At 46.4% G+C, this 24352-nt stretch overlaps 2 protein-coding genes across 3 annotated transcripts in view; both read right to left on the reverse strand.

Moving 5' to 3' along the window:
* Positions 1–7155, reverse strand: part of Slamf8 (SLAM family member 8) — a 45966-nt gene extending 38811 nt beyond the window's left edge. The window contains exons 1-4 of the mRNA XM_050142793.1: positions 7106–7155; positions 6846–6909; positions 5146–5325; positions 4518–4635 (exon numbers count right to left, since the gene is read on the reverse strand). Of these exons, the coding sequence (XP_049998750.1) occupies positions 4518–4635; positions 5146–5325; positions 6846–6909; positions 7106–7155 (412 nt within the window). The remainder of the gene's footprint in view (positions 1–4517; positions 4636–5145; positions 5326–6845; positions 6910–7105) is intronic.
* Dusp23 (dual specificity phosphatase 23) lies at positions 5671–11194 on the reverse strand. 2 transcript variants are annotated; one of them, XR_007591870.1, is made up of 3 exons: positions 10798–11194; positions 9106–10072; positions 5671–8994 (listed from the first exon to the last, which is right to left on the reverse strand). XR_007591870.1 is itself a non-coding variant. In XM_050143122.1 (2 exons), exons 1-2 carry the CDS (start codon positions 11062–11064, stop codon positions 9887–9889), a joined length of 453 nt encoding a protein of 150 aa, XP_049999079.1. In that variant the 5' UTR covers positions 11065–11194; the 3' UTR covers positions 5671–9886. The 2 variants fall into 2 exon arrangements, 1 of the variants encoding a protein (XP_049999079.1); XM_050143122.1 differs by having other exon boundaries at positions 5671–10072.
* Between the last annotated feature and the right edge of the window lie 13158 nt (positions 11195–24352).

A 24352-nucleotide genomic window follows, 5' to 3' on the forward strand; every position in this document is an offset into this window, starting at 1 on the left:
GGTGAGTCCACACTGTGGAGCAAGAATTTCTGCTGTTCTTTTACTAGCTTAACCTAACCATGGATCCTCTACTTCCCACTGGATGGGGATTTTACTTCTTCCATGACCTTTGATGTCTTTTATCTTTCCTTCCCCGGAGGATACACAACGTCCTGTTCGTCTTCTTCATCCAAGCCTCCCTAAATGGACTTTGCACTCGGCACATAACCTTAGTATGTTTAACGACATTCAACACTTGTCTCTCCAGGTTATACAACCACATCTCTTTGAAAGATTCAATCAAACATATATATTTTTTTAAAGCAGGCTTACTCTTCTTATGTTTTTAATAGCTGTAGCATTGCTTAAGTATCAGTACACTGCATACTTCCATTTTTGTGTTTATACTTAAGAGTATCTTTGTCATGCAATCCTTCACCAAATTATCCATCCCTTAGATTAATTCTTTTCTATCTTTCATTAACATGACAGCATATTGGTTTATCAGTTACTCTATGCTAATTGTATAGCTATGTGATGGGTATCGTGCCAAGTGTTAGAAGTATGGGCAAAGAAGTCCTTAGTCTCTGGGAGAGAGAGAGAGAGAGAGAGAGAGAGAGAGAGAGAGAGAGAGAGAGAGAGAGAGATATCACACGCGAGAGATGAAGCTATTGAATGACTATCATAGGTAAATATGGGCGGATGCTTTGGAAGTATGGACATGGGCATGGGTGTTGGGAACCTTTTCCTGAGGGGTGATGGGTAAACAGAGACTGCTGGGGGTTAGTTAGAGCCAAGGAAAGTACAGCAACAGCTGCCCAGATTATCAAATGGAGAGAAACACTGAATGTGGGGGTTTGATAGGCTCATGTACTTGAGCAGCTGATCCCCAGCTGGTGGTGCTGCTTAGGGAGGTTACGGGACCTCCAGTCTTGCTGGAGGAACATCGCTGGTGTTGGGCTTTGAGGGTTTGGAGCCTCGCTTCACTTCCTGTTCTCTGTCTCCATGTGTGATGAATGTGATCAGCCATCTTTGTTTTGTCTCTGCATCATGATGGACTCCATACCTCTGGGACTGTAAGCCAAGTTACTGTCCCTCCCTTAAGTAGCTTTCGGTCATGGTATTTTATACACTAACAGAAGTAATTAATACACTAAGTATCTGATGGTGTGCAGTTAAGGTGCCTGGTGTACACATCCCAAAAATCTTCAGTCCCTCCCTTGCTTAGCTCCTGTGAGATGGACATCTAACCTTTGGAATACTCTGCATGATAAGAGTATTTCTGTATACCTGAGACCTCAGGCTGGCCAGATGATTCCTGCCAACAGTGTGACTTATGGTGAGCACTTGTTTTGTTTTGTAATTTTAAATTTATCTAAGTTGCTTTGGGACATGCCGCTTCAGTTTGACCTCTGCTGAGGCTGGAGACCGAGTGACTAAGGTCAGTCATGTACATTCTGCGTGCCTGCGTGACTGACCCCAATAAAACTCTGCTCACCAAAGCTCAAGGGAGCATCTGTGGTTGGCAATACTTTGTATGTTTTTCTACACATTGTTGCTAGGAGAAGTGTGCCCATGTGACTCCCCTGGAAGAGGACAACTGGAAATGCGTGTCTGGTCTCTCCCGGACGCTGTCCCTTGAGCCTTTCCCTACTTTTAGATTTTAATCTGCATTCTTGAACTTCCATAAAACCATCGGATGTTTTAGATCTCCACGAGTTATGATCAGGAATGGCAGGGTTCTGTCTGTGGGCTGGGTCCTAGTGTGGCTTTACCGAGAACTTAGCCCTATCTAGAGATCACGACGGTGTGATACCCTGTCGCAGAAAACATGCACATCAATGAATTTTCTCTGGATAGGGGTAAGGGAGACCAGTAGGTAGACAACACACCCGAGGACATCAGCAGTGTCACCTGGGGATGCCCGCAGTCATTGCCACTTCCCATGGGCCCCCGCGGATTCCCAACAGTCACTACTCAGTGTTTATGAGTAATGAAGATGAGTGTGGTCGTTAGAGACGCTGGAGGGGTCACACCCCAGAGCTGTTTGCCGTACTCGGTGCCACACATTGGAAATTCCAGAGGTGGTGTCGCTAATTTGTTCCATGATCACATATCCATGGTGGCAGAATAAGTCAAGGGAGAAATAGGGCGAAGGGGTGGTGGCAGCAATTTAAGCAATTTATTGGCACAAAGGACTCAGCTATCAAGGCGGCAAATAAGGCATCAGTTTCAGGCATGGGTGTGCACCAAAGTGTTTTTCAAATTTCTGTTTGCTTGGACAAGCATGCTGCTTTCTTAGAAGTGTGCCTTGAATCTTTAATGGCTAGAAAAACGCAGGCTGCCATGGAGGATGTGCTTATGTAAATAAGTTTTCAATCAACAGGGGACTCCAGTTTTGATACTTGAGGCAGAAGGCTGTTAGAGATGACGGGGGAGGGCAGTGTGGACATTAGCTGGACAGCAGTGTCCTTGAAACCCTGTGATCAGAGGGCACCACAGATGGCCCTGGGAGACCAAATGCCTCAATTCTGCACAAGGTCCTACTCCTGTTGTCTCATTACAATGGTCTCCCTTCTTGCTTTACGGAAGGGAAGGTGATTGATTGCTAACTCTAGGTTTCAGTCTTGTTCTAGGGGGTGACTCGGGGCACAATATTAAACTCTCAGGGTGTCGGTGTGCTCACTGTGTATTGGTTACTGGGGTAGTACTCTGTGCATGGGGGTTTATACGATTTCCCTTCGCAGAGTGAATGAGATAATGTCTGCAAAGCACTTGGCACAGTGCCTGGCATACATTAAGGGGTCAAACAACAAAACCATAAAGAGTAGCAGGATTTTCAATAAATCATCAAACATAAAAAAGGCATTTTCGAGGGCTCCATGCCAGTCACACAAGCCTCAGGACTGTCGCCCTGGGTGAGGACATCTCTATGCCCTGAATAAATAGATGTGACAAGAACAGTTTTCTGGTATTTGGTCCAATGCTCAGGCTGCATTTGATCCTTAGTTTGTAATTGCAGTTAAAATTTTATTGTGTGTGTGTGTGTGTGTGTGTGTGTGTGTGTGTGTGTAGGCCGAAGGACAACATGTGGGGGTGGCAGGTTCTCTCCTTTCACTATGAGGGTCCAGAGACTCGAACTCAGGTTGTCAGCCTCGGCAGCAGGTGTCTACAAACCACGGAGAAATCCTGCTGGCCCCAGGCCACACTGTGAAGCAGAACACATAATTCAGGTGCAATTGACTTCCGGTTTAGGTGCAGGATTATTCTCCGGCTGCCGAGGAGGAAGAAATGGGTCCTTGGGGGGTCTGTGGATCAGACAATCAGCAGGGCTGAGCTCTGAAATACAGACAGACTCTATTGTGTCCCTAGAATCACGGTGAGTCTTGTCAGGAGGGTATTTGGTGAAAGAAACACGACCTCTGGACTTTGGAGGGACAGATGATTTGGATTTACAGCCCAGCTCCTTTGGTATAAATGGTTTGAATGTGAAATGCCTCTCTCCCATTCTGTATCCACCCGTAATCTCATGGGTTTGAACACTTGGCCCCCAGTCGGGAGAGCTGTTTTGGGAAGCCATTGAACCTTTGGGAGGTGGAGCCTAACTGGAGAGGGTGAGTCCATGGGGTGGAACTTGGAGTTCAGCAGCCGAGCCCCACTTCATGTCCTCTCTCAGTGCCCAGCCACTTGTCACTCCTGCTGTCACCGTGACTGACAGACTGTATCCCTTTGAACTGAAGTCAAAGCAAACCCTTCCTCTTTTAAGTTGTTTCACGTCAGGTCAGCAGGCTCAATAATGGGAAAAGTAACTCTAGCGCAAGTGTGATTTTTTTTTTTTTTGGGTACATTATTCACCTTTATCTCGGTTCCTTCTATAGAAAAGAGAAATCGCTTGACTTGCCGAGTTGCAGTGATAAAATTACATAAAGCAAGGTATGTAAACCACCAGCTACGTGGTAAGTGCTTCATAAATGACGGCAATTATGCTTATACAAGCAAGCAAAGTTCGGGTGTGACAAACTGTGAAATGCATTAGTGGTAGCTGTCACTGTTGTGTGACAAAAATTCCTGTGAGACCAAATTAGTTTCCCTCTCACAAAGAATGATAAGCCATAGATAGCAGGAGCTTTGACTTGAAGGCTGGCAAGCGGGTGTAGTTCACGCGGAGAGAGGAGTTACGGTTTAGAGCCACTCTCTGGCCCAGGGAACACGCCCATCATTTCTCTGAGGAAAACCGACTTTGGGGATAATGTTGGGCAGGTGGGAGGGTGTGCAGGGGAGCAGGCCTCTTCAGCAGGGGGAGGTCAGCAGTGAATTGCCCTTTGTAAGGTGTCGCTCTATAATAGGGTAGGCTGAGAGGGGCAGACTGGGTAGGAAAGGGGACTGAGTTTATTAACTCCACAGGAGGTGTGAACAGGCTCACGGGCCTGTACATATGGGCCTGTGACCCCACTGTAGTCCCTTCTGCAGTATGAAACAGAGACACAAGGCCTTTCATGCAGTCTTGGGACTCTGAACTCAGAAAGCTCAAGGGGTACCTATGAGCGCATCAAAACCAGGGCTTCGCATCCTTAGCACCTTCGAACATTTCAATCTAGGGCTGGATGCAGTGTGGGGGGCAGGGGTAGGTTTGTCTTGTGCACTGTCTTGGGCATCCTGCAAGGGCAATGATGGCAGGAGAACCAGGCTAGGGAGAAATCTTCTCAGACAAGCTTGTGGTTGGTTTCCTTCTGTCTCCATGCAAGCTGTTCCTGGATCTGAACAATTTTCCCAGGGAAGGGTCCAGGTGGTCAGTGAAGAGCCAGGATAGCAAGGAACAAAGGTTTCCAAGCAGAAAATCCTCTGTTCGGCAGAGTCCTGTCATGTACTGGGGAATAAACATGAATGAACTTTAAAAACACAGGGGTTACCTTTTGTCAGCCTAGGAAGAATGGACCTCAATGGAGGAACAGCCTCTGTCAGGTTGGCCTGGGGGCATGTCTGTGGGGGCATTTTCTTCACTGCTGGTTGATGTGGGAGAGCTCAGCTCAGTGTGGATAGTGCCATCCTGGGCAGGTGGTCCTGGGTTGTCTAAGAAAGCAGGCTCACCCCTCCCCTCCCTGCGGCAGGCACGAGAGTGGTCCTGAGGAGGGGCATGAGAGCAGGAGAGCTCACCCTACCCCTCACCAATTGCAGCACTTGGGAGAGTGGGCCCTGCATCTCACCTGGGTAAATCAGTAGAGCTAGGTCCGGTGGTGTGGAGGCATAGGAGCTGGCCCTGATGGCGTGGGAGCTGGAGAACTGGCCCTGCTCCTTGATGCCTGCCGCACTGGGTGAGCTGGCCAGGGCAGTGCTGGAGAGCTCACCCTAGTGGTGATGATGAAGGAAACCTGGCAGGATGACCAACCTAGGCCCAGAACCAAGGCTCTGAGTTAGTTCACCCCAACATCCACCTTATCTGTGATCTGGAATGTGTGAAGGGGCCAGACCTGCAGATCCAAAGCTGGATCTCCATGACACAAGGCAACAACAGGACAGCCAAGAGAAGTCCCAGTGAGGGTCTAGTATAGGTAGTGTAGCAGAAGCCAGAGGCCTCGAAGCAGATTAACAACTCACTGAATGCACACTTGCAAGTGAAGATGCGTGGTTTAAAGCACGGCACTCATTGTGTCACACTACAGCTTCTGCGCCGAGACATTTTTCCTTTAAATCTTATTTATTTATTTATTTATTTATTTATTGAGTGTGGGAGATTGCAAGGGCAGAGGGCAGATACGAAGACATGGGGAGATGAACGGGATCAGGATGCATGATGTGAAATCCACAAAGAACCAACAAAAAGGTTAAAGAGTAAATAAATAAAGGAAGGAAGGAAGGAAGGAAGGAAGGAAGGAAGGAAGGAAGAAAGGAAGGAAGAAAGCAGGCCGAGAAAGTCCTAGAAGGCAAGTCCATAAGCAGATCTTTCATGATCCCTGCTTCAGGTCCTGCTCCCATTCCTGCCTTGGCTTCCCTCATACTGGCTGATGTGGTATGCCAACCTGACACAAGCTACAGTCAACAGAGAAGAAGGAGCCTCAGCTGAGGAAATGCCTCCATTAGATCCAGCTGTAAGGCGTTTTCTCAATTAGGGATAAATGGGGGAAGGCTCAGCCCATAGTGGGTGGTGCCATCCTTGGGATAGAGGTTCTCAGTTCTATAAGAAAGCTGGCTGAGCAAGTCATGGGGAGCAAGCCAGTAAGCAGCATCCCTCCATGGCCTCTGCATGAGCTCCTGCTTCCAGGTTCTTGTCCCATTTAAGTTCCCGTCCTGACTTCCTTCAATACTGAACAGAGATGTGCAAGTGTAAGCCACATAAACCTTTTCCTTCTCAACTTGTCTTTTGGTCATGGTGTTTCACCATAGCAGCAGGAACCGTAACAAAGACGATGATGAACTCTCACTTGGAAGTACAGGATGAAACAAACCCTTTCCTTCCCAAGTTGTGTTTGGTTATTGTGGTGTTTTGAATGGAAATATCTCCCAGAGGCCCACAGGGAGTGGTGCTATTAGGAAGTGTGGCCTTGTTGAAGGAAGTGTGTCACTGGGGGTGGGCTTTGAGGTTTCAGAAGCTCAAGCCAGGCCCAGTCAGTGTCTGCTCTCTCCTCCTGCTGCCTTCAGATCCAGAAGCAGAACTCTCACCTACCTCTCCTGCATTATGTCTGCGTGCATGCTGCCATGCTTTTTGCTGTGACAATAATGGACTAACCCTCTGAACTGTAAGCCAGCCCCCATTAAATGCTTTCCTTCATAAGAGTTTCTGTGGTCACGGTGTCTCTTCATGGCATTAGAAACCCTGACTAAGCCAGTCATGTTTATCCCAGGAACAGGGGGGAAGCTGTTTCATTTACATTCCTCAGCAGCCCACTGGGGATGTAATCCTTCTGAATGTAGAGTGTCAGTGGCGTTAATGACCTGGTTGGAAAACAAGCCCATGGAGAGCTGAGAACCCAGGAATAACTTGACTTCTAGTCACTGGTTGGAAAGGTGGAAGTATGTGATTGGTCTCTGTTCCCCTATTATGATGTGTACGTATACATAAGACTCCAATCTGTTCCTCTGCTCCAGAGAGAACGAGACCTGCATGTTGGTCTGTTGCAACAGTTCTTACCAGGGCAGGTTTTGTTCCCATGGGGAAAATGTGGCAATGTTGAGGGGCATCTTTGGTTGTCATAGCCAGAGAGTTGTGGGTGACTGCTGTGGGACAATTGTCTGTATTCTGTCAATTATATTTTAAATAAATGCTGATTGGTCAGTAGCCAGGCAGGAAGTATAGGCAGGACAACCAGATAAAAAGTAAAGGCAGGTCAAGGGGAACAGGAGAATTCTGGGAAGAGGAAGCGGTCCTGGCCCAGTCACAAGAAGAAGCAAGATGTGACTGCCCCGCTGAATAAGGTACTGAGTCACGTGGGGAACATGGACAAGAATAATGGGCTAATGTAAGTTATAAGAGTTAATAAGAAGCCTGAGCTAACGGGCCAATCAGTGTATAACTAATGTAGACCTCTGTGTGATTTCTTTGGGACTTAACAACTGTGGGAATCAGGCAGGACAGGGAACCCTGACAACATGTGACTGTCATCAAGTGAGTGCAAACCGGCAACACTGTTGAACATCCTATGGTATAGATTCCCCATCTCCAATTATCCAGTCCCAGCTCAAAAATGTTAGGAGTGTTGAGCATGAGGAAGCCTGGCCCGGTGCAAATGCAGATGTGCTTCTCAGATGGAGGAGGTGTGTCCCTGGCGTCAGTGCAGGATGTACTAGGGAGGGGCCATGGCTGATGTGTGAACTTTCATTGGTGACAAATACAGGAGAAAGGGCAGTGGGAGGGTAAAACTTCTGGGAGCATAAATGAGTATGAACAAATACACGATAAAGGGAGGTAAAACGCTGAAACTTCTGGGGGGCATAAATGAGCACAAATGGAGTCCCTGGCTAACCCCTCAAGGTAGATAGAAGGAGAAGGGCAGAGTTTTTCATTTGAAGTCAACTCGTACTTATTTAAAAGCGATTTCCTTAAGCACATAATTATATGTTTATTTCCCTAAGGAACTCTTGAGGCAGAGGAGACTTGCTTAAATTATGGGGAGGGAACTGCACACAGGGCTTTAATGGGGTTAGAAAAATTTTCTGTCTCCTTCCAAGGAGCCTTGGGAGGAAGGTAAGAGCAGAATCTGCTCTGGGAGTGTGGAGGATATGAGGAGAAACAGACATCAGAAAGGGTGAGGGCGGGTCCTAGGGCTCAGCCAATCAGTGCTGGTGAGGAGACAACTCTGGGCACAGCGGTGGCCTCCCTTTTCCTCCCCTTATGGGTAAGTTCTGCATTGAACGACAAGGGTGGAGGAAACGCGCCTTTCGCTCTCTTCCTGGGCCATGCCCTCCTCAGGAAAACGTTACATAGACATGCACACTCCCTGTGTGTGGTGGGTGGCGCTTTTGGTGGGAGAAGGCCACTAAAAGGAAGGCCTTCCTTTTTCCTCCATCACAGGCTGAATGCCTGGAACTTTTGAGTTTCTTCTCTTTGGCTGATTTATTTTCCCTGGGAGGGCTAGATAGAATCCAGGGAAATAGTTAAGGAGTGGATTCCCCACATTAGATACAGAAAGGATTCTGGGTGAGTGCAGCTTACATCTCTAGCTTAACTAAGCCTTTTGGGTAAGGGTGAGCTGGATAATGTGCAGTTAGGGGCAGCAGAGGATGGGGAAAGAAGTCCTGGGGAGGGGATGGCAGAGGCACAGCTCTGGCCTTCGATGCAAGAGATGGAGGCTATAGGGGAACTCTTGCCTACTCTGTCCTGTGCTTGGAATAGCAGAGACGGCCTTTAGTGTCCATCATGTGGGAATGGACTGTCATTACCCATCTTCTCCAGAAAGGCCAGGCCCCTGAGAATAGGAACATGTCTCGCTTTGCTGAGTCACTTCTCCTCTAACAGGCACACCGAGTTCACACAGGCACTCCAGGTGTATCTCAGGGTGAATTTCCCTCGTTCAGCTCAGCCTGTATGGCAGAAGATGGGGCAAGAGTTCAGACTGACATTATACAAGAGTCCACTGGGCTCATGTATGATGTTCACCGCATCTCTCAGAGAGCCCCAAGTGTGGTGCTAACCTGGGACAGACAGCCAAAAGTCATAGCCTCGGAGCTATTTATTTGATTATTTAATATCCACTTCGTATAACCACCAAGATGCAGTTCCGCCATTCCTGGGCCTGAGGTTGGGGATGACACAGGGGCCGGAGGTAACAGATGAACCGAGTGTATCTAAGGCCGGTAAGAGTGGCCAGCTCTGGGGGGAGACGGGGAAGGAGGGAACGTGGAAGGAGATTTGTGACATCCAAGTCTTCTGTACCCTGAGAGAACAAAGGTGATATCAACAAGGGCACTCCTGGTGTGGGAGTGTAGAGCCCTGAGACTGCTGGAAGCTGGGTGGCCGTAGACTGGGAGCTCTCTTTCATTGACCAGTTCTCCAGAAACCCTAAGACCAGGGGTCAGCACCTAGAATGTCAGCATCTTCAAGGAGACAAAGGTATGTGTTGCAGTCCTGGCCCATACTTCTATTTTCCAGAATCGTGACCATAAGCCTTTCTGAGCTCTAGTCACGCCATCCAAAGAACAGAAACAGTTTTTATATTTTCTATGACCCAGGGCTACGTGGAGTTGATGTATTGGGAGTGCTATGTAAATTCTATGCAGCGTAAGTGAGTTCTTATTAGATATTAACTCATATTCATGGGGTCTCAGCCACTCTGTCAATCAGGTTATGGCTTCGGGGAAAGACTACTTCTGTCCAGCGGGAGGCAAAGGGAGCTGAAGGATGCAGGTACTTTAGCCCACTTCCCTTCCTCCCTGGCCACATTTCCCATCTGCAGCAGGAGAGCGGGTGAGTCTCTTATTTTGTGCGCTGGTAGAACTGAAAAACGGCTTTCTCTTGTTCATAGGTCTCAATGGATCCTGGCCGCAGGCGCCGAATCTCAGCGATAGCATCTCCTGCAGCCAAGCCCCGCTCCTTCACCAGGTAGCAGGCCAGCATGGTGCCAGTGCGGCCAAAGCCCAGGGCGCAGTGCACTCCAACAGCCTGTCAAGAGGAAATTCATGGAGTCCAGTGCCCTCCCTCACAGTCTCCTGTCCCCACTGAAAGGTATCGTTCTTCCCCCAAAAAGCTGTTGAGGACTGTCCTTGCGTCTGGGTGACTAGGAGGCCTCTGAAGTGGCTGGCTTGCAAGTTGGGCTCTCAGCCTGCATCGCTTGCCCTTTCTATCTGTGCTGTCCGGTACAGAACATCCAGCCACCTGTGGCGGTATTTTTTACCTAAAATGTGTCAGTCCAAACTGAGATGGGGTGTAAAATATTTACCAGGCTCTGAAGATGTGACATGTGCAGAAGACTGGAAATGCCTTATTAATTAATAACTTATTTCATATCGAGTCTATGTTGAAATAATATTTTTGACTTATTGGATTAGTAGCAAAAATTAACTCCATCTGCTTCTTTTCATTTTTTTTTAAACGTAGCTGCTAGTAAAATTTAAAATTATAAGTGTGTCTCCATGACATTTGGTCCTTTAGAAAATGACCAGAATCCTGGCATCACCTTCCCTCTCTTCTAGCCACATAGTTGTCTCTGGTCAGTGGGTGGGTTCCATCTAACTCCAGCCCAGCCCTGCCCCACCTGGCCCCGCCCCGCCCACCCTCGCCCCGCCCACAGCTTCTCCTTTTCCCCCTTCTGACTCCACCCTCCCGCCAGGCCCCGCTCACTCAGTTCCTTCCAGGCCCCACCCTCACTTTGGCTCACACTCGCTGACCTCTCCCTTGGCGTTGGCCTCGTCCACGATCTTCACAAATTGGTCGATCTGTTCCGAGGCCGGCGGGCAGAAGTCAGGGATGCGCAGCCGGTGCAGCGTGAGGCCCGGACAGCTGTCGCTGTGAGGGGGTCCGCGCTCCGTCAGGGACACCAGGTGCCTCACGCCCAGGTCCAGCAGGAACTGGTAGTGCGCAGGGAGCCGCGGCAGCGCCAGCCCGGCTAGCCGGCCCGGGAGCACCCAGGAGAAGTTGGGGGGCTGCACGCCCATCGCAGGGGAAGGGTACTCAGGGTTAGGCTGACCTTTGCTATTCCGCCTTTGCGACCTGGTCACCCCCTGGGGCTGGCTTCTGGTCCCCGCTCTGCACTTGCCCCCGGCCACGTGGTCCCTTGGGCCCGCCCCTGTGACGCTCCCCTCCGCCCTGGGTTGGCTGAGCAGTGGGGGCGGGGCTAAGCCTGCTCCTAGTCTAGCAGGAGCTCTGCGGTCGGGAGCCGGGCCCTGTGGGGCAACAACAAGCTCGATCTTTGCAGCTGGGAGCAGATGCACGAAGGAAACCTGGGACAAATTAATTGCTCCTGGAGATAAAACAGCCTAGGGCCGGGCTCTGCTGCTCCCTGGTGGTGTGCTGCAGTTACTGCACCGTGGGCCAGCTGCCCCTGTCTCTCTTCAGGGCATAATCGCCACTGTTTATGCACAAGGGTTTAAATAGGTGACAAAACTACTTCCGCCTGGGCACTACCCACTAAGTGGGTGGGTAATCACTTTAATTGACTAAGCAGTCATTGTTGATGTCCTCTTGAGTTCTTGTAGTACGAGGGAATTACTATGTCCAGGGCTATTGTTTTCGTTTTCCTATTGCTGGGACTGTTATTTTGGGCGTGGCGGTGGGGGGGGGGAGGGCTGACATGTGGCAACTTGAATCGGCATATGGTAATTACAGTCAATATCATAAGAGCTAGCAATAACTGAGCATTTGCTTCGTGGTATGTACTTGTGCAAGCACTTTTAATATGTTAATGAATTGTCACAAGATAGATGGCCAAAGCAACCCCATTTCAGAGACGAGAAAACTGAGGCACCCAGGAGGATATAAGGTTCTCTAGAATCTTCAACAGCACAATGCTTCCCTACAGTCAAACAGGAAATGCCATTCTGGCCACACACCTGCCCTTGCACCCTTTCAAACACGGCCTTGTTTAAAACCCCCGAGTAATTTTCTTAATTTTATTTTCAGTTCAGACATCTCCTTATAAGGTCCTGCTCCCTCAGCCACTCTAGCCGAGGTCAGGCAGGGTTTGTCAGTGTTGCTCTTGGGGGTGTGTGTGCAGACCTCTGTCTTGAGCCGCGTCTCCCCTAGGCTCACAGCAGTGTGTGTTGTCTTTTGAACCAAGCACCGGCGAATCTGACGGCAGGTAATTGTGGGAGTTATTGTGTTAACCCTGTACTGGGCCCTGTCTGTATGGTATGCTTTCTTCAGTAACCAAATGTGGACGCTATTTTTCTATTCTTTTTGTACTCCAGCAATCTGAGACCTAGAGAAGTTGGTCAGCCTGGCCAAGGACACATTGACCTCAGCCCGCAGCATCTGGCCATGAAGATGCTCTTCCCTCCTTTGCTTCTAGAGTCGTTAGGGTGAGACCCTGGGCCTTGGCAGTCATGACAAGCCAACCGTGACTGCTTCTCCTCAAATAAATAATTACATTAAATAGACAGGTTGATAGTGGAAGCAGGCGGAGGCTGATTCAGTGCGCTGCATTAGTAAGAGGGGGAAAAAGAGATCTGGTCCCCTCCCCCAAGTCTACCTCTGGGGTCCTGGTGTCATGCATACCTGAGCATTCCTGGACAAGGTGTGGTCCTGCCCATCACTGTAGCCTCTGCTTTTGTCTCTTATACAGGGAGATAAGTTGTCAGAACTTGGCAAGAAATCTTTCTGGGAGACAAGTCCCCCATCTAGCAGACATTAGGTTGCCAGCCTTTCCCTACCCCAGCATGAGACGCCTGGGGAAATTCCAGAATGTTGGAGTCCTTGTTTCAGCATTAGAGGGACACAAGTGTCTAGAATGTCTTCATTCCTGCCTGTGACACCTCTGTCCCTATGGCTTCAACAAAACGTGAGGATTTCTTCTTCCCCAAAGTGGACAGCCTATGCAGACAATTGGTCTCTCAGGCGTTGGGAGCCGCCAGATCTCCCACTCCATTAGAGTCCCGAGGAAAGACTTCTTGGCTGGTACTGCCCCAGAGTTCTCCATGCCCTAGCTGGCCAGTTTCCCTCCTGAGTTGTGCAGCCTGTGAGCCACCTGGTCACCCCACTTCTCTTAGTTGACGTTCTTCAGGGTATCGGGCTTTGCTGCCTCTGGAAGTGACACGTCCACAAACTGCCCTTGAGGGCATCACTTCTCGGGTCCTTGCCTTCTCTTTCCTGTTCCTTCCACTGGTCAGGGAAGAACTTCCCACACATCTTCATGCCCATCCCTTATCTCTTTGCATTCTGTGCCCATCCCTTATCTCCTTGCTATTGAGCTCCAAGCCTGTCTTCTCCAGTGGGAAGAGTTGTTGGGGAGACTGTTTCTTCTCTCCAGCCCCTGAACTGCTGACAGTGTGCTCTCCTGTGAATCTCTGCAAGGCTAATGGCAGTGTGCTCTCTCCCATGAGTCTCTGCAAGGCTAAAAAGACCTTCCTCATTCCCACCCAGGTTTTCCGATGGGAAGGCCAGTTGGCTCCCTAAACATTCCTCTCCTTTGCCTGCTCATCAGTCTCTCCTTCCAGGGAGGGAAGGGCTCAGGGTCCCTGTCTCAGCTGTGTTCCAATGCCAGGGGTCTCATTTAATTTTCTGTCTTGCCTGAGTGTTTCTGTAAGAAAAGCCTCTCCCAGAGTTCTGACTAGGTCCCCTGCAACTAACTAACCAAGTCAGCCCTTTACACAACACCGACAGAATCCTTCACTCTGATTAGAGTGAAGTTATCTGGACCTCAGGAGGACTTAGGCTCTGCATATTCTCACTCCCACTGTGGAGTTACTTTGTTGAGCCGGGTTTCCTGGTTTCATTGGTACCAGGACTGATTTGCTGAATATTTTCATTTTAATTGGAGCCTGATTATGGTGTTCAAAATGTTAAGTAAATGGATGGAAAAAATAAACAGAATGCATTGGCAAGATATACTCCAAGACACTGAGTCTCCGGGGGTGTTTGTGGATTCCTTAATTGCGGGAGGACTGTGCTGGATTTTATGTACAACTTCTTTTAAAACTTCATCTTTTTATTGCAATCTAATTCACACACTAAAACATGCCACGTATATGCACTTCAGAGAATTTTTACACATGCATATATTCACACAACCACCAATTAAAGTAGATAAAGAACATTTTTCCTTATTAATTTGACTATTTTTTGAGTTTATGCTTTTATTTTCCCAAGAGGCTTAAAGCAATTTCTTTTATAACTATTCTTTTTGACAGTTTCATACAAAGCACTGTGGCCACACCCATCCCCTGTCACCCTCTCACCTCCCTCTTTTGCGGGGTGAGGGGTCTCTGTCTTGCAGATGTCCTTTTCCTGTCTCTCCCTTAAGAATGAGATTCTCCATTTAATTACTATTTTTGTAAAAGGGCCATATTTCTTGGTCGTTATGGGCACAGTCCCCGTTGTATGTGTTTTGGTAGTACAGTACATGGATGTGTGCTGAGGGATGTGTTTTTGGGGAGCAATAAGCTTTAGTAATTTTCCTACTTCAAGGAATTTATGACATACTTGGGGGGATTTAGACACAGATATAATTATTCCCAGAATATATAATAAGTACTAAACTGCTCACCAAAGCAATTGTCATTATCTGACAATCAGATAATATATAGTCAAAGCTAATTGCGTAATAAAAATAACAAGCATGAAAGAAGTTGGCGGTGGTAGTGGGGGAGCTTGGATTGGAACCACTAGAAGTTTCTAAAGACAGGCTCTCTATTTTACATTTTGTTCTCTGCCCTTTCATAAGATGAATGGAATGGATTTAGCATGTCCCAACTACCCCTCCTCTAGTTGATAATGATTTTTGACTTAATTCTTGTGTGTGTGTGTGTGTGTGTGTGTGTGTGTGTGAGTGTGTGACTGTCTTAGTTAATTTTCTATTGCCATGCTAAGATAGCATGACAAAGATAACTTATAAAATAAGAAGTTTAATTTGGGGCTTACAGTGGTTCCAGAGGGTCAGAGTTCATTACTGTTATATTGAGGAGCATGGTAACAGGCAGGTGGACATGCAGGCATAGCACTGGAGTGCAGCTGAGAGCTCACATCTCGTGTGGGTCAGGTCCCTTCACGTGCTCCAGCAGATCATAGATTGGATGAATGACATGGCAGGCCAAGTCATACCTTTGGGTGTGGGCCTGGGCAACTGTAGGGTTGGTCTTCCAGATGTGAAATGGAAACAACTCTCTCATGATTACAACTTCAGGGCTGGCTCTCCACACCTGCAGTAGCAGGGCTGGCTCTATTGTGCTGCTCTGGTGAGGTGCAGGGCCTGATTTCCCGAGTGTTGTAGCTGGTGGGGGTTGGGAATGGGTCTCAGCATGGGCCTTTGAAACCTCATAGCTTTCCCTCAGTGACACACCTCCTCCAACAAGGTCATACTTCCTAATCCTTTCCAAACAGTTCCACCTACTTGGGACCAAGTGTTGCAAACATATGAGCATATTGAACCATTCTCATTGAAACCACCATAAGGCTCTGGATTCCTGACAGGAGGTGAAGGCGACTCAGACACTTGCTTCCTCCAGTTCCTGTGTCCTATCAAAGCAGAGGATCACTTGAACTACAAACAGCCTGTGTCTGAAATGTTCTGAGTTTCCTTTGTGTTAACATACTTTATGCCGGGACCCAAAGATCTGGAAATTAGACCTGTGAAGAAGAAGCTGTATGGAAGATGACCTCCAAGAATCCCTCAGTGGGCATCTCATGTCTTGTGTAGTTCTTTCCCACAGTGTTAGGGCTGGCTATTGTTGGATGGTGTATGTCCATTCCTGGGTCTGCCCACAAAAAACTTGTCTTTTTTCTTTATTCTTCTTTGGGAAGGAGATGTGTCATGGGAAATCTTGTGGAGAAGTGAGCAACCATGTTGTAAGGATGTAGGGTGATCTCTGTGAGGAGGACTGGAAGCCTCTGACTGGTGGTGAAGCTGGTGAGTTAGCTATTCAAGAAGTGGATCCTCCCCAGCCCCACTCAGGAGATAGGTGGCTTGTACAACATCTTGATTGTAATCTCATGCCCTACCTGGCTCAGAACTATCTAGCCAACCTTGTCCTGAGTTTCTTTCACAGAGAAATTGAGTTAATTAATGCTTACTGGTTAACTAATCAAAAATTGGGGGAATTTGTTATGTACCAACAGGTAACTACTACAGATAAAAGTATTATTTGAAGGAAAGAAGAAAATGAATTTCCAATTGAAACACGAGGGCCTGCTTGTTGTCAGGGTTCTGTCCCACCCAGTTCCCGCAGTCATTATGCCCCAAAGAAAATCACACAGAGGTCTCCATAAGTTATAAACTGATTGGCCCATTAGCTCAGGCTTTGTATAAGCTCTTATAACTTATGTTAACCCATTATTCTTATCTATGTTAGCCAAATGACTCAGTACCTTTCTCAGCGGGGCAGGTTACATCCTGCTTCTTCAGTGTCTGGACAGGAATGCAGAGAGAGCTTCCTTCCCAGAATACTCCTGTTCTCCTTTCCCCACCTCTACTTCCTGTCTGGTTGTCCCACCCAAACTTCCTACCTGGATACTGGCCAGTCAGTGGTTATTTAAAACATAATTGACAGAATACAGAATTGCCCTGCACCATTTACCCCCCCCCCTTTTTTTAACAAAGGAAAATATCCATAGTCCATTTTTTGGGGGGAATGTGGGTATAGTATTCCAGGCTACTTCCTGCTGGTTGGGGGCACTGATAATCTTATGGGGACCTAAAGAAAATTTAGAATTATGATCAAGTCCTGACTGGAGTATCCTGTGAGTCTTGATCATCTCAGGCAGCAGTCTTGAATCTGTTCTGGATGTAGAACTCAGATATCTGGGCCATCTGCTCCTACTGGAGATTTCTCAGATGGTCTTCCTTGATTAATCCTGATTTTTCTTAACTCAGAATGAATCCATAGCCTCTCATTTTCTGTGGAAACAAAAGCAAAACCTCTTCTCCAAAGTAACATACCTTTTGACTTCAATTTTGAAGTCAAGGTAATTCCAAAAATACCTATCTTGGATTAATTCAGCAGCATTTATAAGCAAATATCTTTTAACAGCTGTTGCTCCTTCCTCAGCATTCAAACAATTCGAAGAGAGCATAATAGTATACAGTATCAAGATTCTCTGTGTGTTTTCCATCTTTATGCAGCTTTATTTTAAACTGTATTTCTTTTATTTTTAATTTTTGGCTTTTTGAGACAGGGTTTTGTGTATCTTATCCTGGAACTCACTCTATAGACCAGGCTGTCCTTGAACTCACAGAAACCCATCCACCTGTCTCTGCCTAATAAGTGTTGGGATTAAAGTTGTGTACCATCACACCCAACTACTTTCTTTTTTATTTTAAGGACTTTAACCTTTAGCTTGCATATATTTTTTTAACACACTGTGAACCATTTAGAGGTTTTCTTCATCTTTGACTCCTTCTTTACTATATGTCTCTTTTTTCCTGACTATATGAGTCTCCATATTGCTTAGCAATATGGAGAGGATTAAAACTGTGGCTTTTATGGCTGGATCCAGCCCATTTATTAGCTTTCTGAGATTCTAGCCTCATGGCAGAGGTACTGGTTGGAGCCATGTTTATTGCCACAACTCTATGGCGTTTCCAGGTCCTTGCCACCAAGCAAGCTGCAACAGTGTGTCCACAAACAACATTCAAATGCTGTCTCTGTAGCCAGACCTCCTGCCTCAAAGAGTCAGAGTTTGCTCTGGCAGGATGGCCCAGAAAGCTGGCATTTTAAAATGGTGCAGCTTTTTTTTCCTGCTATCGCTGAAAACCAAAAGGCATGCAGTTAGCTTTTATCAACACCATTTAAGTGTTTTGTGGCAAGACCTCTTAAAGAGCTGCAGGGTTTTACAGCTAAAGCTGAGTCAGGAAGCCTCTCTTAAATGAGAGCACGTTCCTCTAGCAAGCAGAGCAGATCTGAGAAATTGCTGCTAGCAAGAAGCCATGCTTTACTCTATTCTTCTCTGTCTAGAATTACTTCCCAAGCTTTCTCAGGTTTAATGTGGATGCAGTTGTCCACACACTGGGGCCATTTTGTAACATGAGGGCCTGCTTATTGGGGTTTCTGTCTTCCCACCAGGTCCCACAGCTTTTTGGCCCCAAAGAAAATCACACAGAGAGTCTCCATAAGTTATAAACTGATTGGCCCATTAGGTCAGGCTTCATTTTAGCTCTGACAATTTATATTAACCCATTATTTTTATTTATGTTAGCCACATGGCTCGGTACCTTTTTCAGCGGGGCAGATCACACCCTGCTTCCAATAAATACAAGAATGAAAATAAAAGCAAGGGAAAGGTACCACTAGTAGCAATTGTGTTATGAGTGGATTTTGTGAGAGGTTAATGCAAAATTTCTATATTTGGGGAACTACATGTAAAGTTACCTACTAGAGTAGTTTGGGTAAAGATAGTATGTGTGTGTGTGTGTGTGTGTGTGTGTGTGTGTGTGTGTGGTGTTGGCGGTAAAGATTTATACAGTATTTGGACAGCTGGAGATGACATATTAATTACCACTGTCTGTGTACAGGATGTGAACAATCAGAACACAATTGCTCCTAACTAGACACATTCCCTATAAACTGTTGCTGATGCCGCCCTGGAGTCTACAGGCTGTGTGTCGTTGGAGGATGTAGAGGTCTGAAATAGTCCGGGTGTGGCCAGATCACCTTGGACATTTTAATATAGGTCTTTCCACCAGATGGCACTGATAGCTTTTCCTTGTTTTTTGCTCTCTCTCTCTTTCTCTGTCTTGTTGAAAATATGTGATTTGTGTACTGATTCAAAGCATTCCCTTGCTGAAAGCTCACAATTTGCTAGTTGATTTCTTGTATTTTTGCATTTAAGATCTTTATAAGTTGGGATGTTGGGGGATACTGCCTTCTGTTGGATGTTATTGTGGGAGCTGGGGATAGGGAAGTAGATGGGAGGGGCAGGCTTTAATGTCTGTAAAACTGCTCAGCAAAGGCAGGGGAGGGCAAAATCAAGAGGGAACACTCAGGCAACAGTCACTTGTGCTGCAAAAGCCATCTTGGTAAAGTCTCCTATTTCTTCCTTCATGGTGCTTGAAGTTCAGATGAATTAATAGCCAAGTGAGCACTTTGATGCCAGCCTGTTGAGATTCCATGTGGAGGATATAGCTAACTTGTAACTGGACTTCTAATCTGCAGAACTGTGATATAGTTCTGTAGCCACCAAGTTTGTGGCAGTTGGTTCTGTAGCAATAGAAAACGTACAGACACTCTTACTTATTTTCTGATCTTTAATATGTTGGCTTTAGTAGATCCTAAAATGCTGTGTTGTTTCTTGTCTCTTCACTTTATTTCAAGCCTTTTAATTTCCAAAGCTGTTGACCACACTGGTTCATTTTCCATTGAAAACCCACCAAATACAGTCAATCTGTGGAGTTCAGCAGGCGACACCTGATTCACCTGGTGCCTCCCAAAGCTCTGCTCTGCAGCAGGTTCCTTCCCATTATTACTTGTCCTTCTCAGTAGTGCTTCTCCTTTCCAGATGTGCTTCTCCCAGATGTGCTTTTTCTTCCCATTAGTGCTTCCACAGTTCTGCCCCACAACGGACATTACATGGTACTTGTGAGAAATTTGGACTCTCAGGCTCCACCCCTGATCTGTGGGAGTCCCTTAAACTCCATATTCACACCTCTGCCCTAGAACCCTGTTGTTCCGTGCTTCAGCCTGTAGCTGTTTTCCTTTCTGCTTGATAATCATTGGTAGCACAAAACCCAGGACCTGGGCACAGAGGCAGCAATGCAGATCACGAGGCACTGTCTCTCTAGAGCTGAGAAACCAGGCAGGTCTTTGGGCAGAGGAGGTGAGAGCAGCAGCAGCAGAGACCCGGTGGGGGTGCTGGGGAGGGAGGGGCCTTAGAGGCCGCTAACTGGGCCTGGATGGAAGCCCAGGGTCAATTAGAAACACCTAACAGCCCTAGTTAGAACAATCCATTGGCGGTAGGTACAAATTAGAAAGAGATCCAAGAAAAATATGCTTAAATGTACATGTGTTTTTTTTTTTTCCTGTTTTTGTTCCAAGGAAGGGCTTGGTTCCTAGATTTCCTTTCTGGGGGAATTCTTAAAGCATCAACCCCTGCCCTCTTCACTTTTTAATAACATCCTGGGCATGGCAGAGATGCCTCTAGTTGTAATCCAGTTTATGAGTTCCCCATTTCCCCACAATTTGAAGGAAAGAGATGGAACCATGGGCAACTTAGCACACCACACCCTCTTCCTTGTTTCTGGGCAGATCGTCTCACCAGATTGCATCTTTCCAGAACCTCTTTAAGTCATCATGTCTATGGGCCTCTGGGCTGACCTCCTCTAGTCTGGTTCTACAGATTTACCCCTTAAGTTGCCCTCATGATCTTAACCCATCGAGTACTCTGTATGTGCCTTCCAGAGACCCCCTTGTATACCTGTTGAGTGACACACAAGCCCTGTGGGATGAGGTTCTTGTTTTTTTTTCTTTTTTTCTTCAGCTTCATCTTACAGCATTCTCTTGTACTAATGTATGTCCCCATCACCCAGCGATGCATGGGTCCTCAGAGAAGCAGTGAGCTCTGTCCTGCTTTGTGTCCTTCACCTGCTCTCCTGTCCTTTAGCTTGTTGCAACATTGCACGTCTACCAGTGCACAGTCTGGGAGCAAACCTAGTGCCCCAGGAAGACTTCTTTACCACTCAGGGCTTATGTGCCTCTTTTGTGTTTCTATAAGTGTCTGTAGATCGGTGGGTGTGGCTTAGTGGTAGAGCTCGCCTAGCACGGGCAAGGTTCTGGGTTCAGTCCAGCACTACAAGAAATGTTTATTATACATTTAAAACATTTAAGACTTTTGATAATACACTATACAAATAAGTATTGTAAAATAATTAAAGTACATACATGAGAGAGAGAGAGAGAGAGAGAGAGAGAGAGAGAGAGAGAGAGAGAGACCAGGCAAAGAGAAGCCACCCTTTGCTGCCCGGTATGAAGGGAAGCAGTGCAAGGAGTTTGAGGTTTGTATACCAGTTGGATGGACAGCTCACAAAGGTCATAGGTGAGATTGGCTTGGAAGACCCAAGTGAGATGTTTTCAAAGTCATTGCCAGCAAACAATCCCGTCGTAAATTTCAAAGACTTCTGGGAAATTCCCACCAGATATCTCAGTCTGCAGTACTGATGTGAAGAGTCTCAAGAAATGGACTTGGATGCTGCGAACCTGTGTTCTTTCTGTTTTCTGACCTCTGGAACATAATATTCACCTTTCTTTCCTTTTACATCTCACATGAGCATCTCCCATTGACATTCAGACAAGGGAAGGAAGAGGACTTTGGAAATGACCTTAGTGTCAACTCTATGATAGAGAGGATTTAGGAATAAGTGACATTGATAGTTACATTTCTAAGAGACTTTCCTGAAGAGCCACATTTTGGTAGCCACCTTTTCCCCATTCTCTGTATATGATGCACATATAAAACCTCCCTCCTTACTGTGCTCTTGCTGCCTGCGTATCTGAATACATTTCTCCCTCTGGCTTCTTGAAGGTTTAATGAGCTTGCTTCTCCACTCTTTAGAGCGAGGATTCCAAGCACTGGTTTGATGACACCCTGGAGTGTCTTCATTTATCTCAGGGGGTGCCTTGAAATTCACAAAACAAGATTAATTTAAATTCATTTTCGTTTAAAAAAGTAAACAGACATTATATAGTAATTACAGGTACAAGTGTGTGTGTTGAAATCAAACTAATAAATGCTTGCCTTAGAGAGAAATCAAGAGGATGGGGGTGGGGTTGCAAGAGATTATAAAGGTGGTTTAGTCTGAGTTCTTTTCTAAAATGGCCCTTACTTCTTATTATTTCCAGGTTGGCCAAAATTAATCATGTTTCTAAGTTGGAAGTCAGGATGGTAGGGAATCAAAGCTTCTAGGACACAGTTCTCTTCTGTGTGCTTGCCACAGGCCCTGATGTACACTGGCCCCCAGTAAGCACATTTTGACTGACCATGTGTTGGCTTGGGATGTAGTGTGATGGGTGAAGAAGATGCATAACATATGAGAGACCCAGCTCTGAGAGGTTGGCAGTCACCTACAATGTCATGGGGTGATGGGGACATACGTTTGCTACAAAGGAATGCTGTGGAGAAAAACATGAACTTCATCCCACAGGGCTTATGTGTCAATCAACAAGTGTACACGGGAATCTGGAAGGCATTGAGTTATGGAGAACTGGACAGGTAGGAGGTCACCAGGGCTACATACAGAGGAAGTACAGACAGCTGTGTCAGTAGTGGATGGAGTGGTAACCCTACTTGAGTTCTAGGAGAACAAGAGTCCTAGACAGCTAAGGAGAGAATGTTCTGGCTTAGATGATCTTGGTTAGGTGACTGGCCAGAGGCATCAATATTGCTTATTAACAGTTTGTGAAAATCATCAAAAACACAGAGAAAAGGACTGTCAAAGTATATGACTGTTAGTCACTTGCTGCTGAGAATGGAGTCTCAGGAAGGCTGTAGGCAGAAGGCTGAGTTCTGTATGAGACTAGTAGTATCTTTGAATTAAAATAGAACTAGTAGTGGGTTCAAATCCTGATGTGCCATTCAAAAACTATTACCTGAAAAATGGCTTTATACTTCATTGCTCATCTGTGTAAAGGGGAAATAGACAATACCCCGCCCCAACAGTGTGAGGAGTGCATAAATTAATTTACATAAAGTGCTTTGAACAAAGCTTAGTACCCTGAGAGCTCAATAAATGCTGACTCTCCTCCTCTCCCCCTCTCCCTCACAACCTCAGTAAGCTCCACTTTGGAAGGACTAATAGGTTAAAAATATAGAGTATAGTAGTGGCCCCCTCTAGTCCCCAAAGTTTATTTAGAAACCCCTCCTGTTGTTTCCTAGATTGGAGTAAGAACATCATTTCTTGGAAGTGGAAAGGCAGAAGGTTAATTGCACAACAAGCAAGCAAACAAAGGAACAAAAAGCCACTCTGTACAAATTGAGTCCTCAGCGAATCCCCTTGTTACACTTTGATGGAATATTCTGCTGCATGGGAGAAAATGCAAACATACATGAGTTATTAAAATCACACTTGGTAGCAAGAGGAGATGGTGTCTTTGGGCACAGGGTTTTGAAAGTAAGCTACCTTTAAGCAAAGGTACTCCTCATTACACATCACTACTGCTAAAAAAATTTCCAACTTGTTCTGGCAAAATGATTGATAAGAAGAGAACTTTTGAGACCACCCAATAAAACACATTCATGATTCTCTTTATTTTAATGAAAAGTCAGTATACCTACATCTCCACATGGGAAGACAAATCAAGTCTAACATCTGATCTTAACTAAACTCAAACACTGGCTTTGAAATTCCAATGATTCGCTTCAGTTCTTTCTCTCCTGCTCAAATACGGAGGAATTGTCATTATACGAGCATTCAGATGTTTGAACAGTGATTTAGGATGAAGAATTTTCAAATTCACACGGAATTTACTTCTTAAATTGGTACGGCTCTAGCAAATACACACTTAATGAGTCAGACCTTTATTTGAAATTCTTGGTACTGTAAAGATCCCCAGTCATAAAAAGGTATCTGATTCATAAGAACATGGGAAGATGGTAGTTCATGGCTAACATTGTTCTAAGTCTTTGCTTTTCTAAGACTGTGCGTGGGAACAGTCTTAGCCTTTCTGGTTCTTGTGTTGTTAAGATCTATGTGTCTTCAACTCGGTTAGACAAATATAGCGAATATGCATGGACGAGCAAGTCATTGGCCTGTATGCTTGAGTGGGAATACAGGAAGAGGCATGAAGCTTAGATTTTGACACTCTGGTGGAGTGTCGCTGTGGTGACTCCAGCAGAACATACCTGTCGTTATTCACGTCCTTTTATACAGCGCTACCACAACGGTGCTGGGTTCATCCACGTGACCCGTTTGGCGAATGCGGCATAAACAAATGAGACAGAAGCAGAGGTTCGGCGAACATGTGCACACTGGGACTCAGCATCTCAAAACCCGGAGTTCACTGTGCCGTGTGTCAGTCCAGAACTAAAATCTACATTATATGAGAGGCCAGTTAAGCTTAGTCTCCAAAGATTTCCCAGGTGGAAGCAGCTACATGAGAGATCACAGCCAGGCGTGACCGGCGGGAGAATGAATGACCCAGCTCATAGAATCCTGAGAAATGAAGGGTTGTTAATTCACTCAGTTTGTGGGGGTGTTTAAAAAAATTATTTGTGTGCGTGCGTGCGTGTGTGTGTGTGTGTGTGTGTGTGTGTGTGTGCGCGCGCGCGCGCGCGCATGTCTGTACCTTGTGTAAGTTGGTTCCCATA

Source organism: Alexandromys fortis, unplaced genomic scaffold, assembly GCF_014885135.2.
Source record: "Alexandromys fortis isolate MF-2015 unplaced genomic scaffold, M_Fortis_MF-2015_v1.1 scaffold_51, whole genome shotgun sequence".
Taxonomy (NCBI): domain Eukaryota; kingdom Metazoa; phylum Chordata; class Mammalia; order Rodentia; family Cricetidae; genus Alexandromys; species Alexandromys fortis.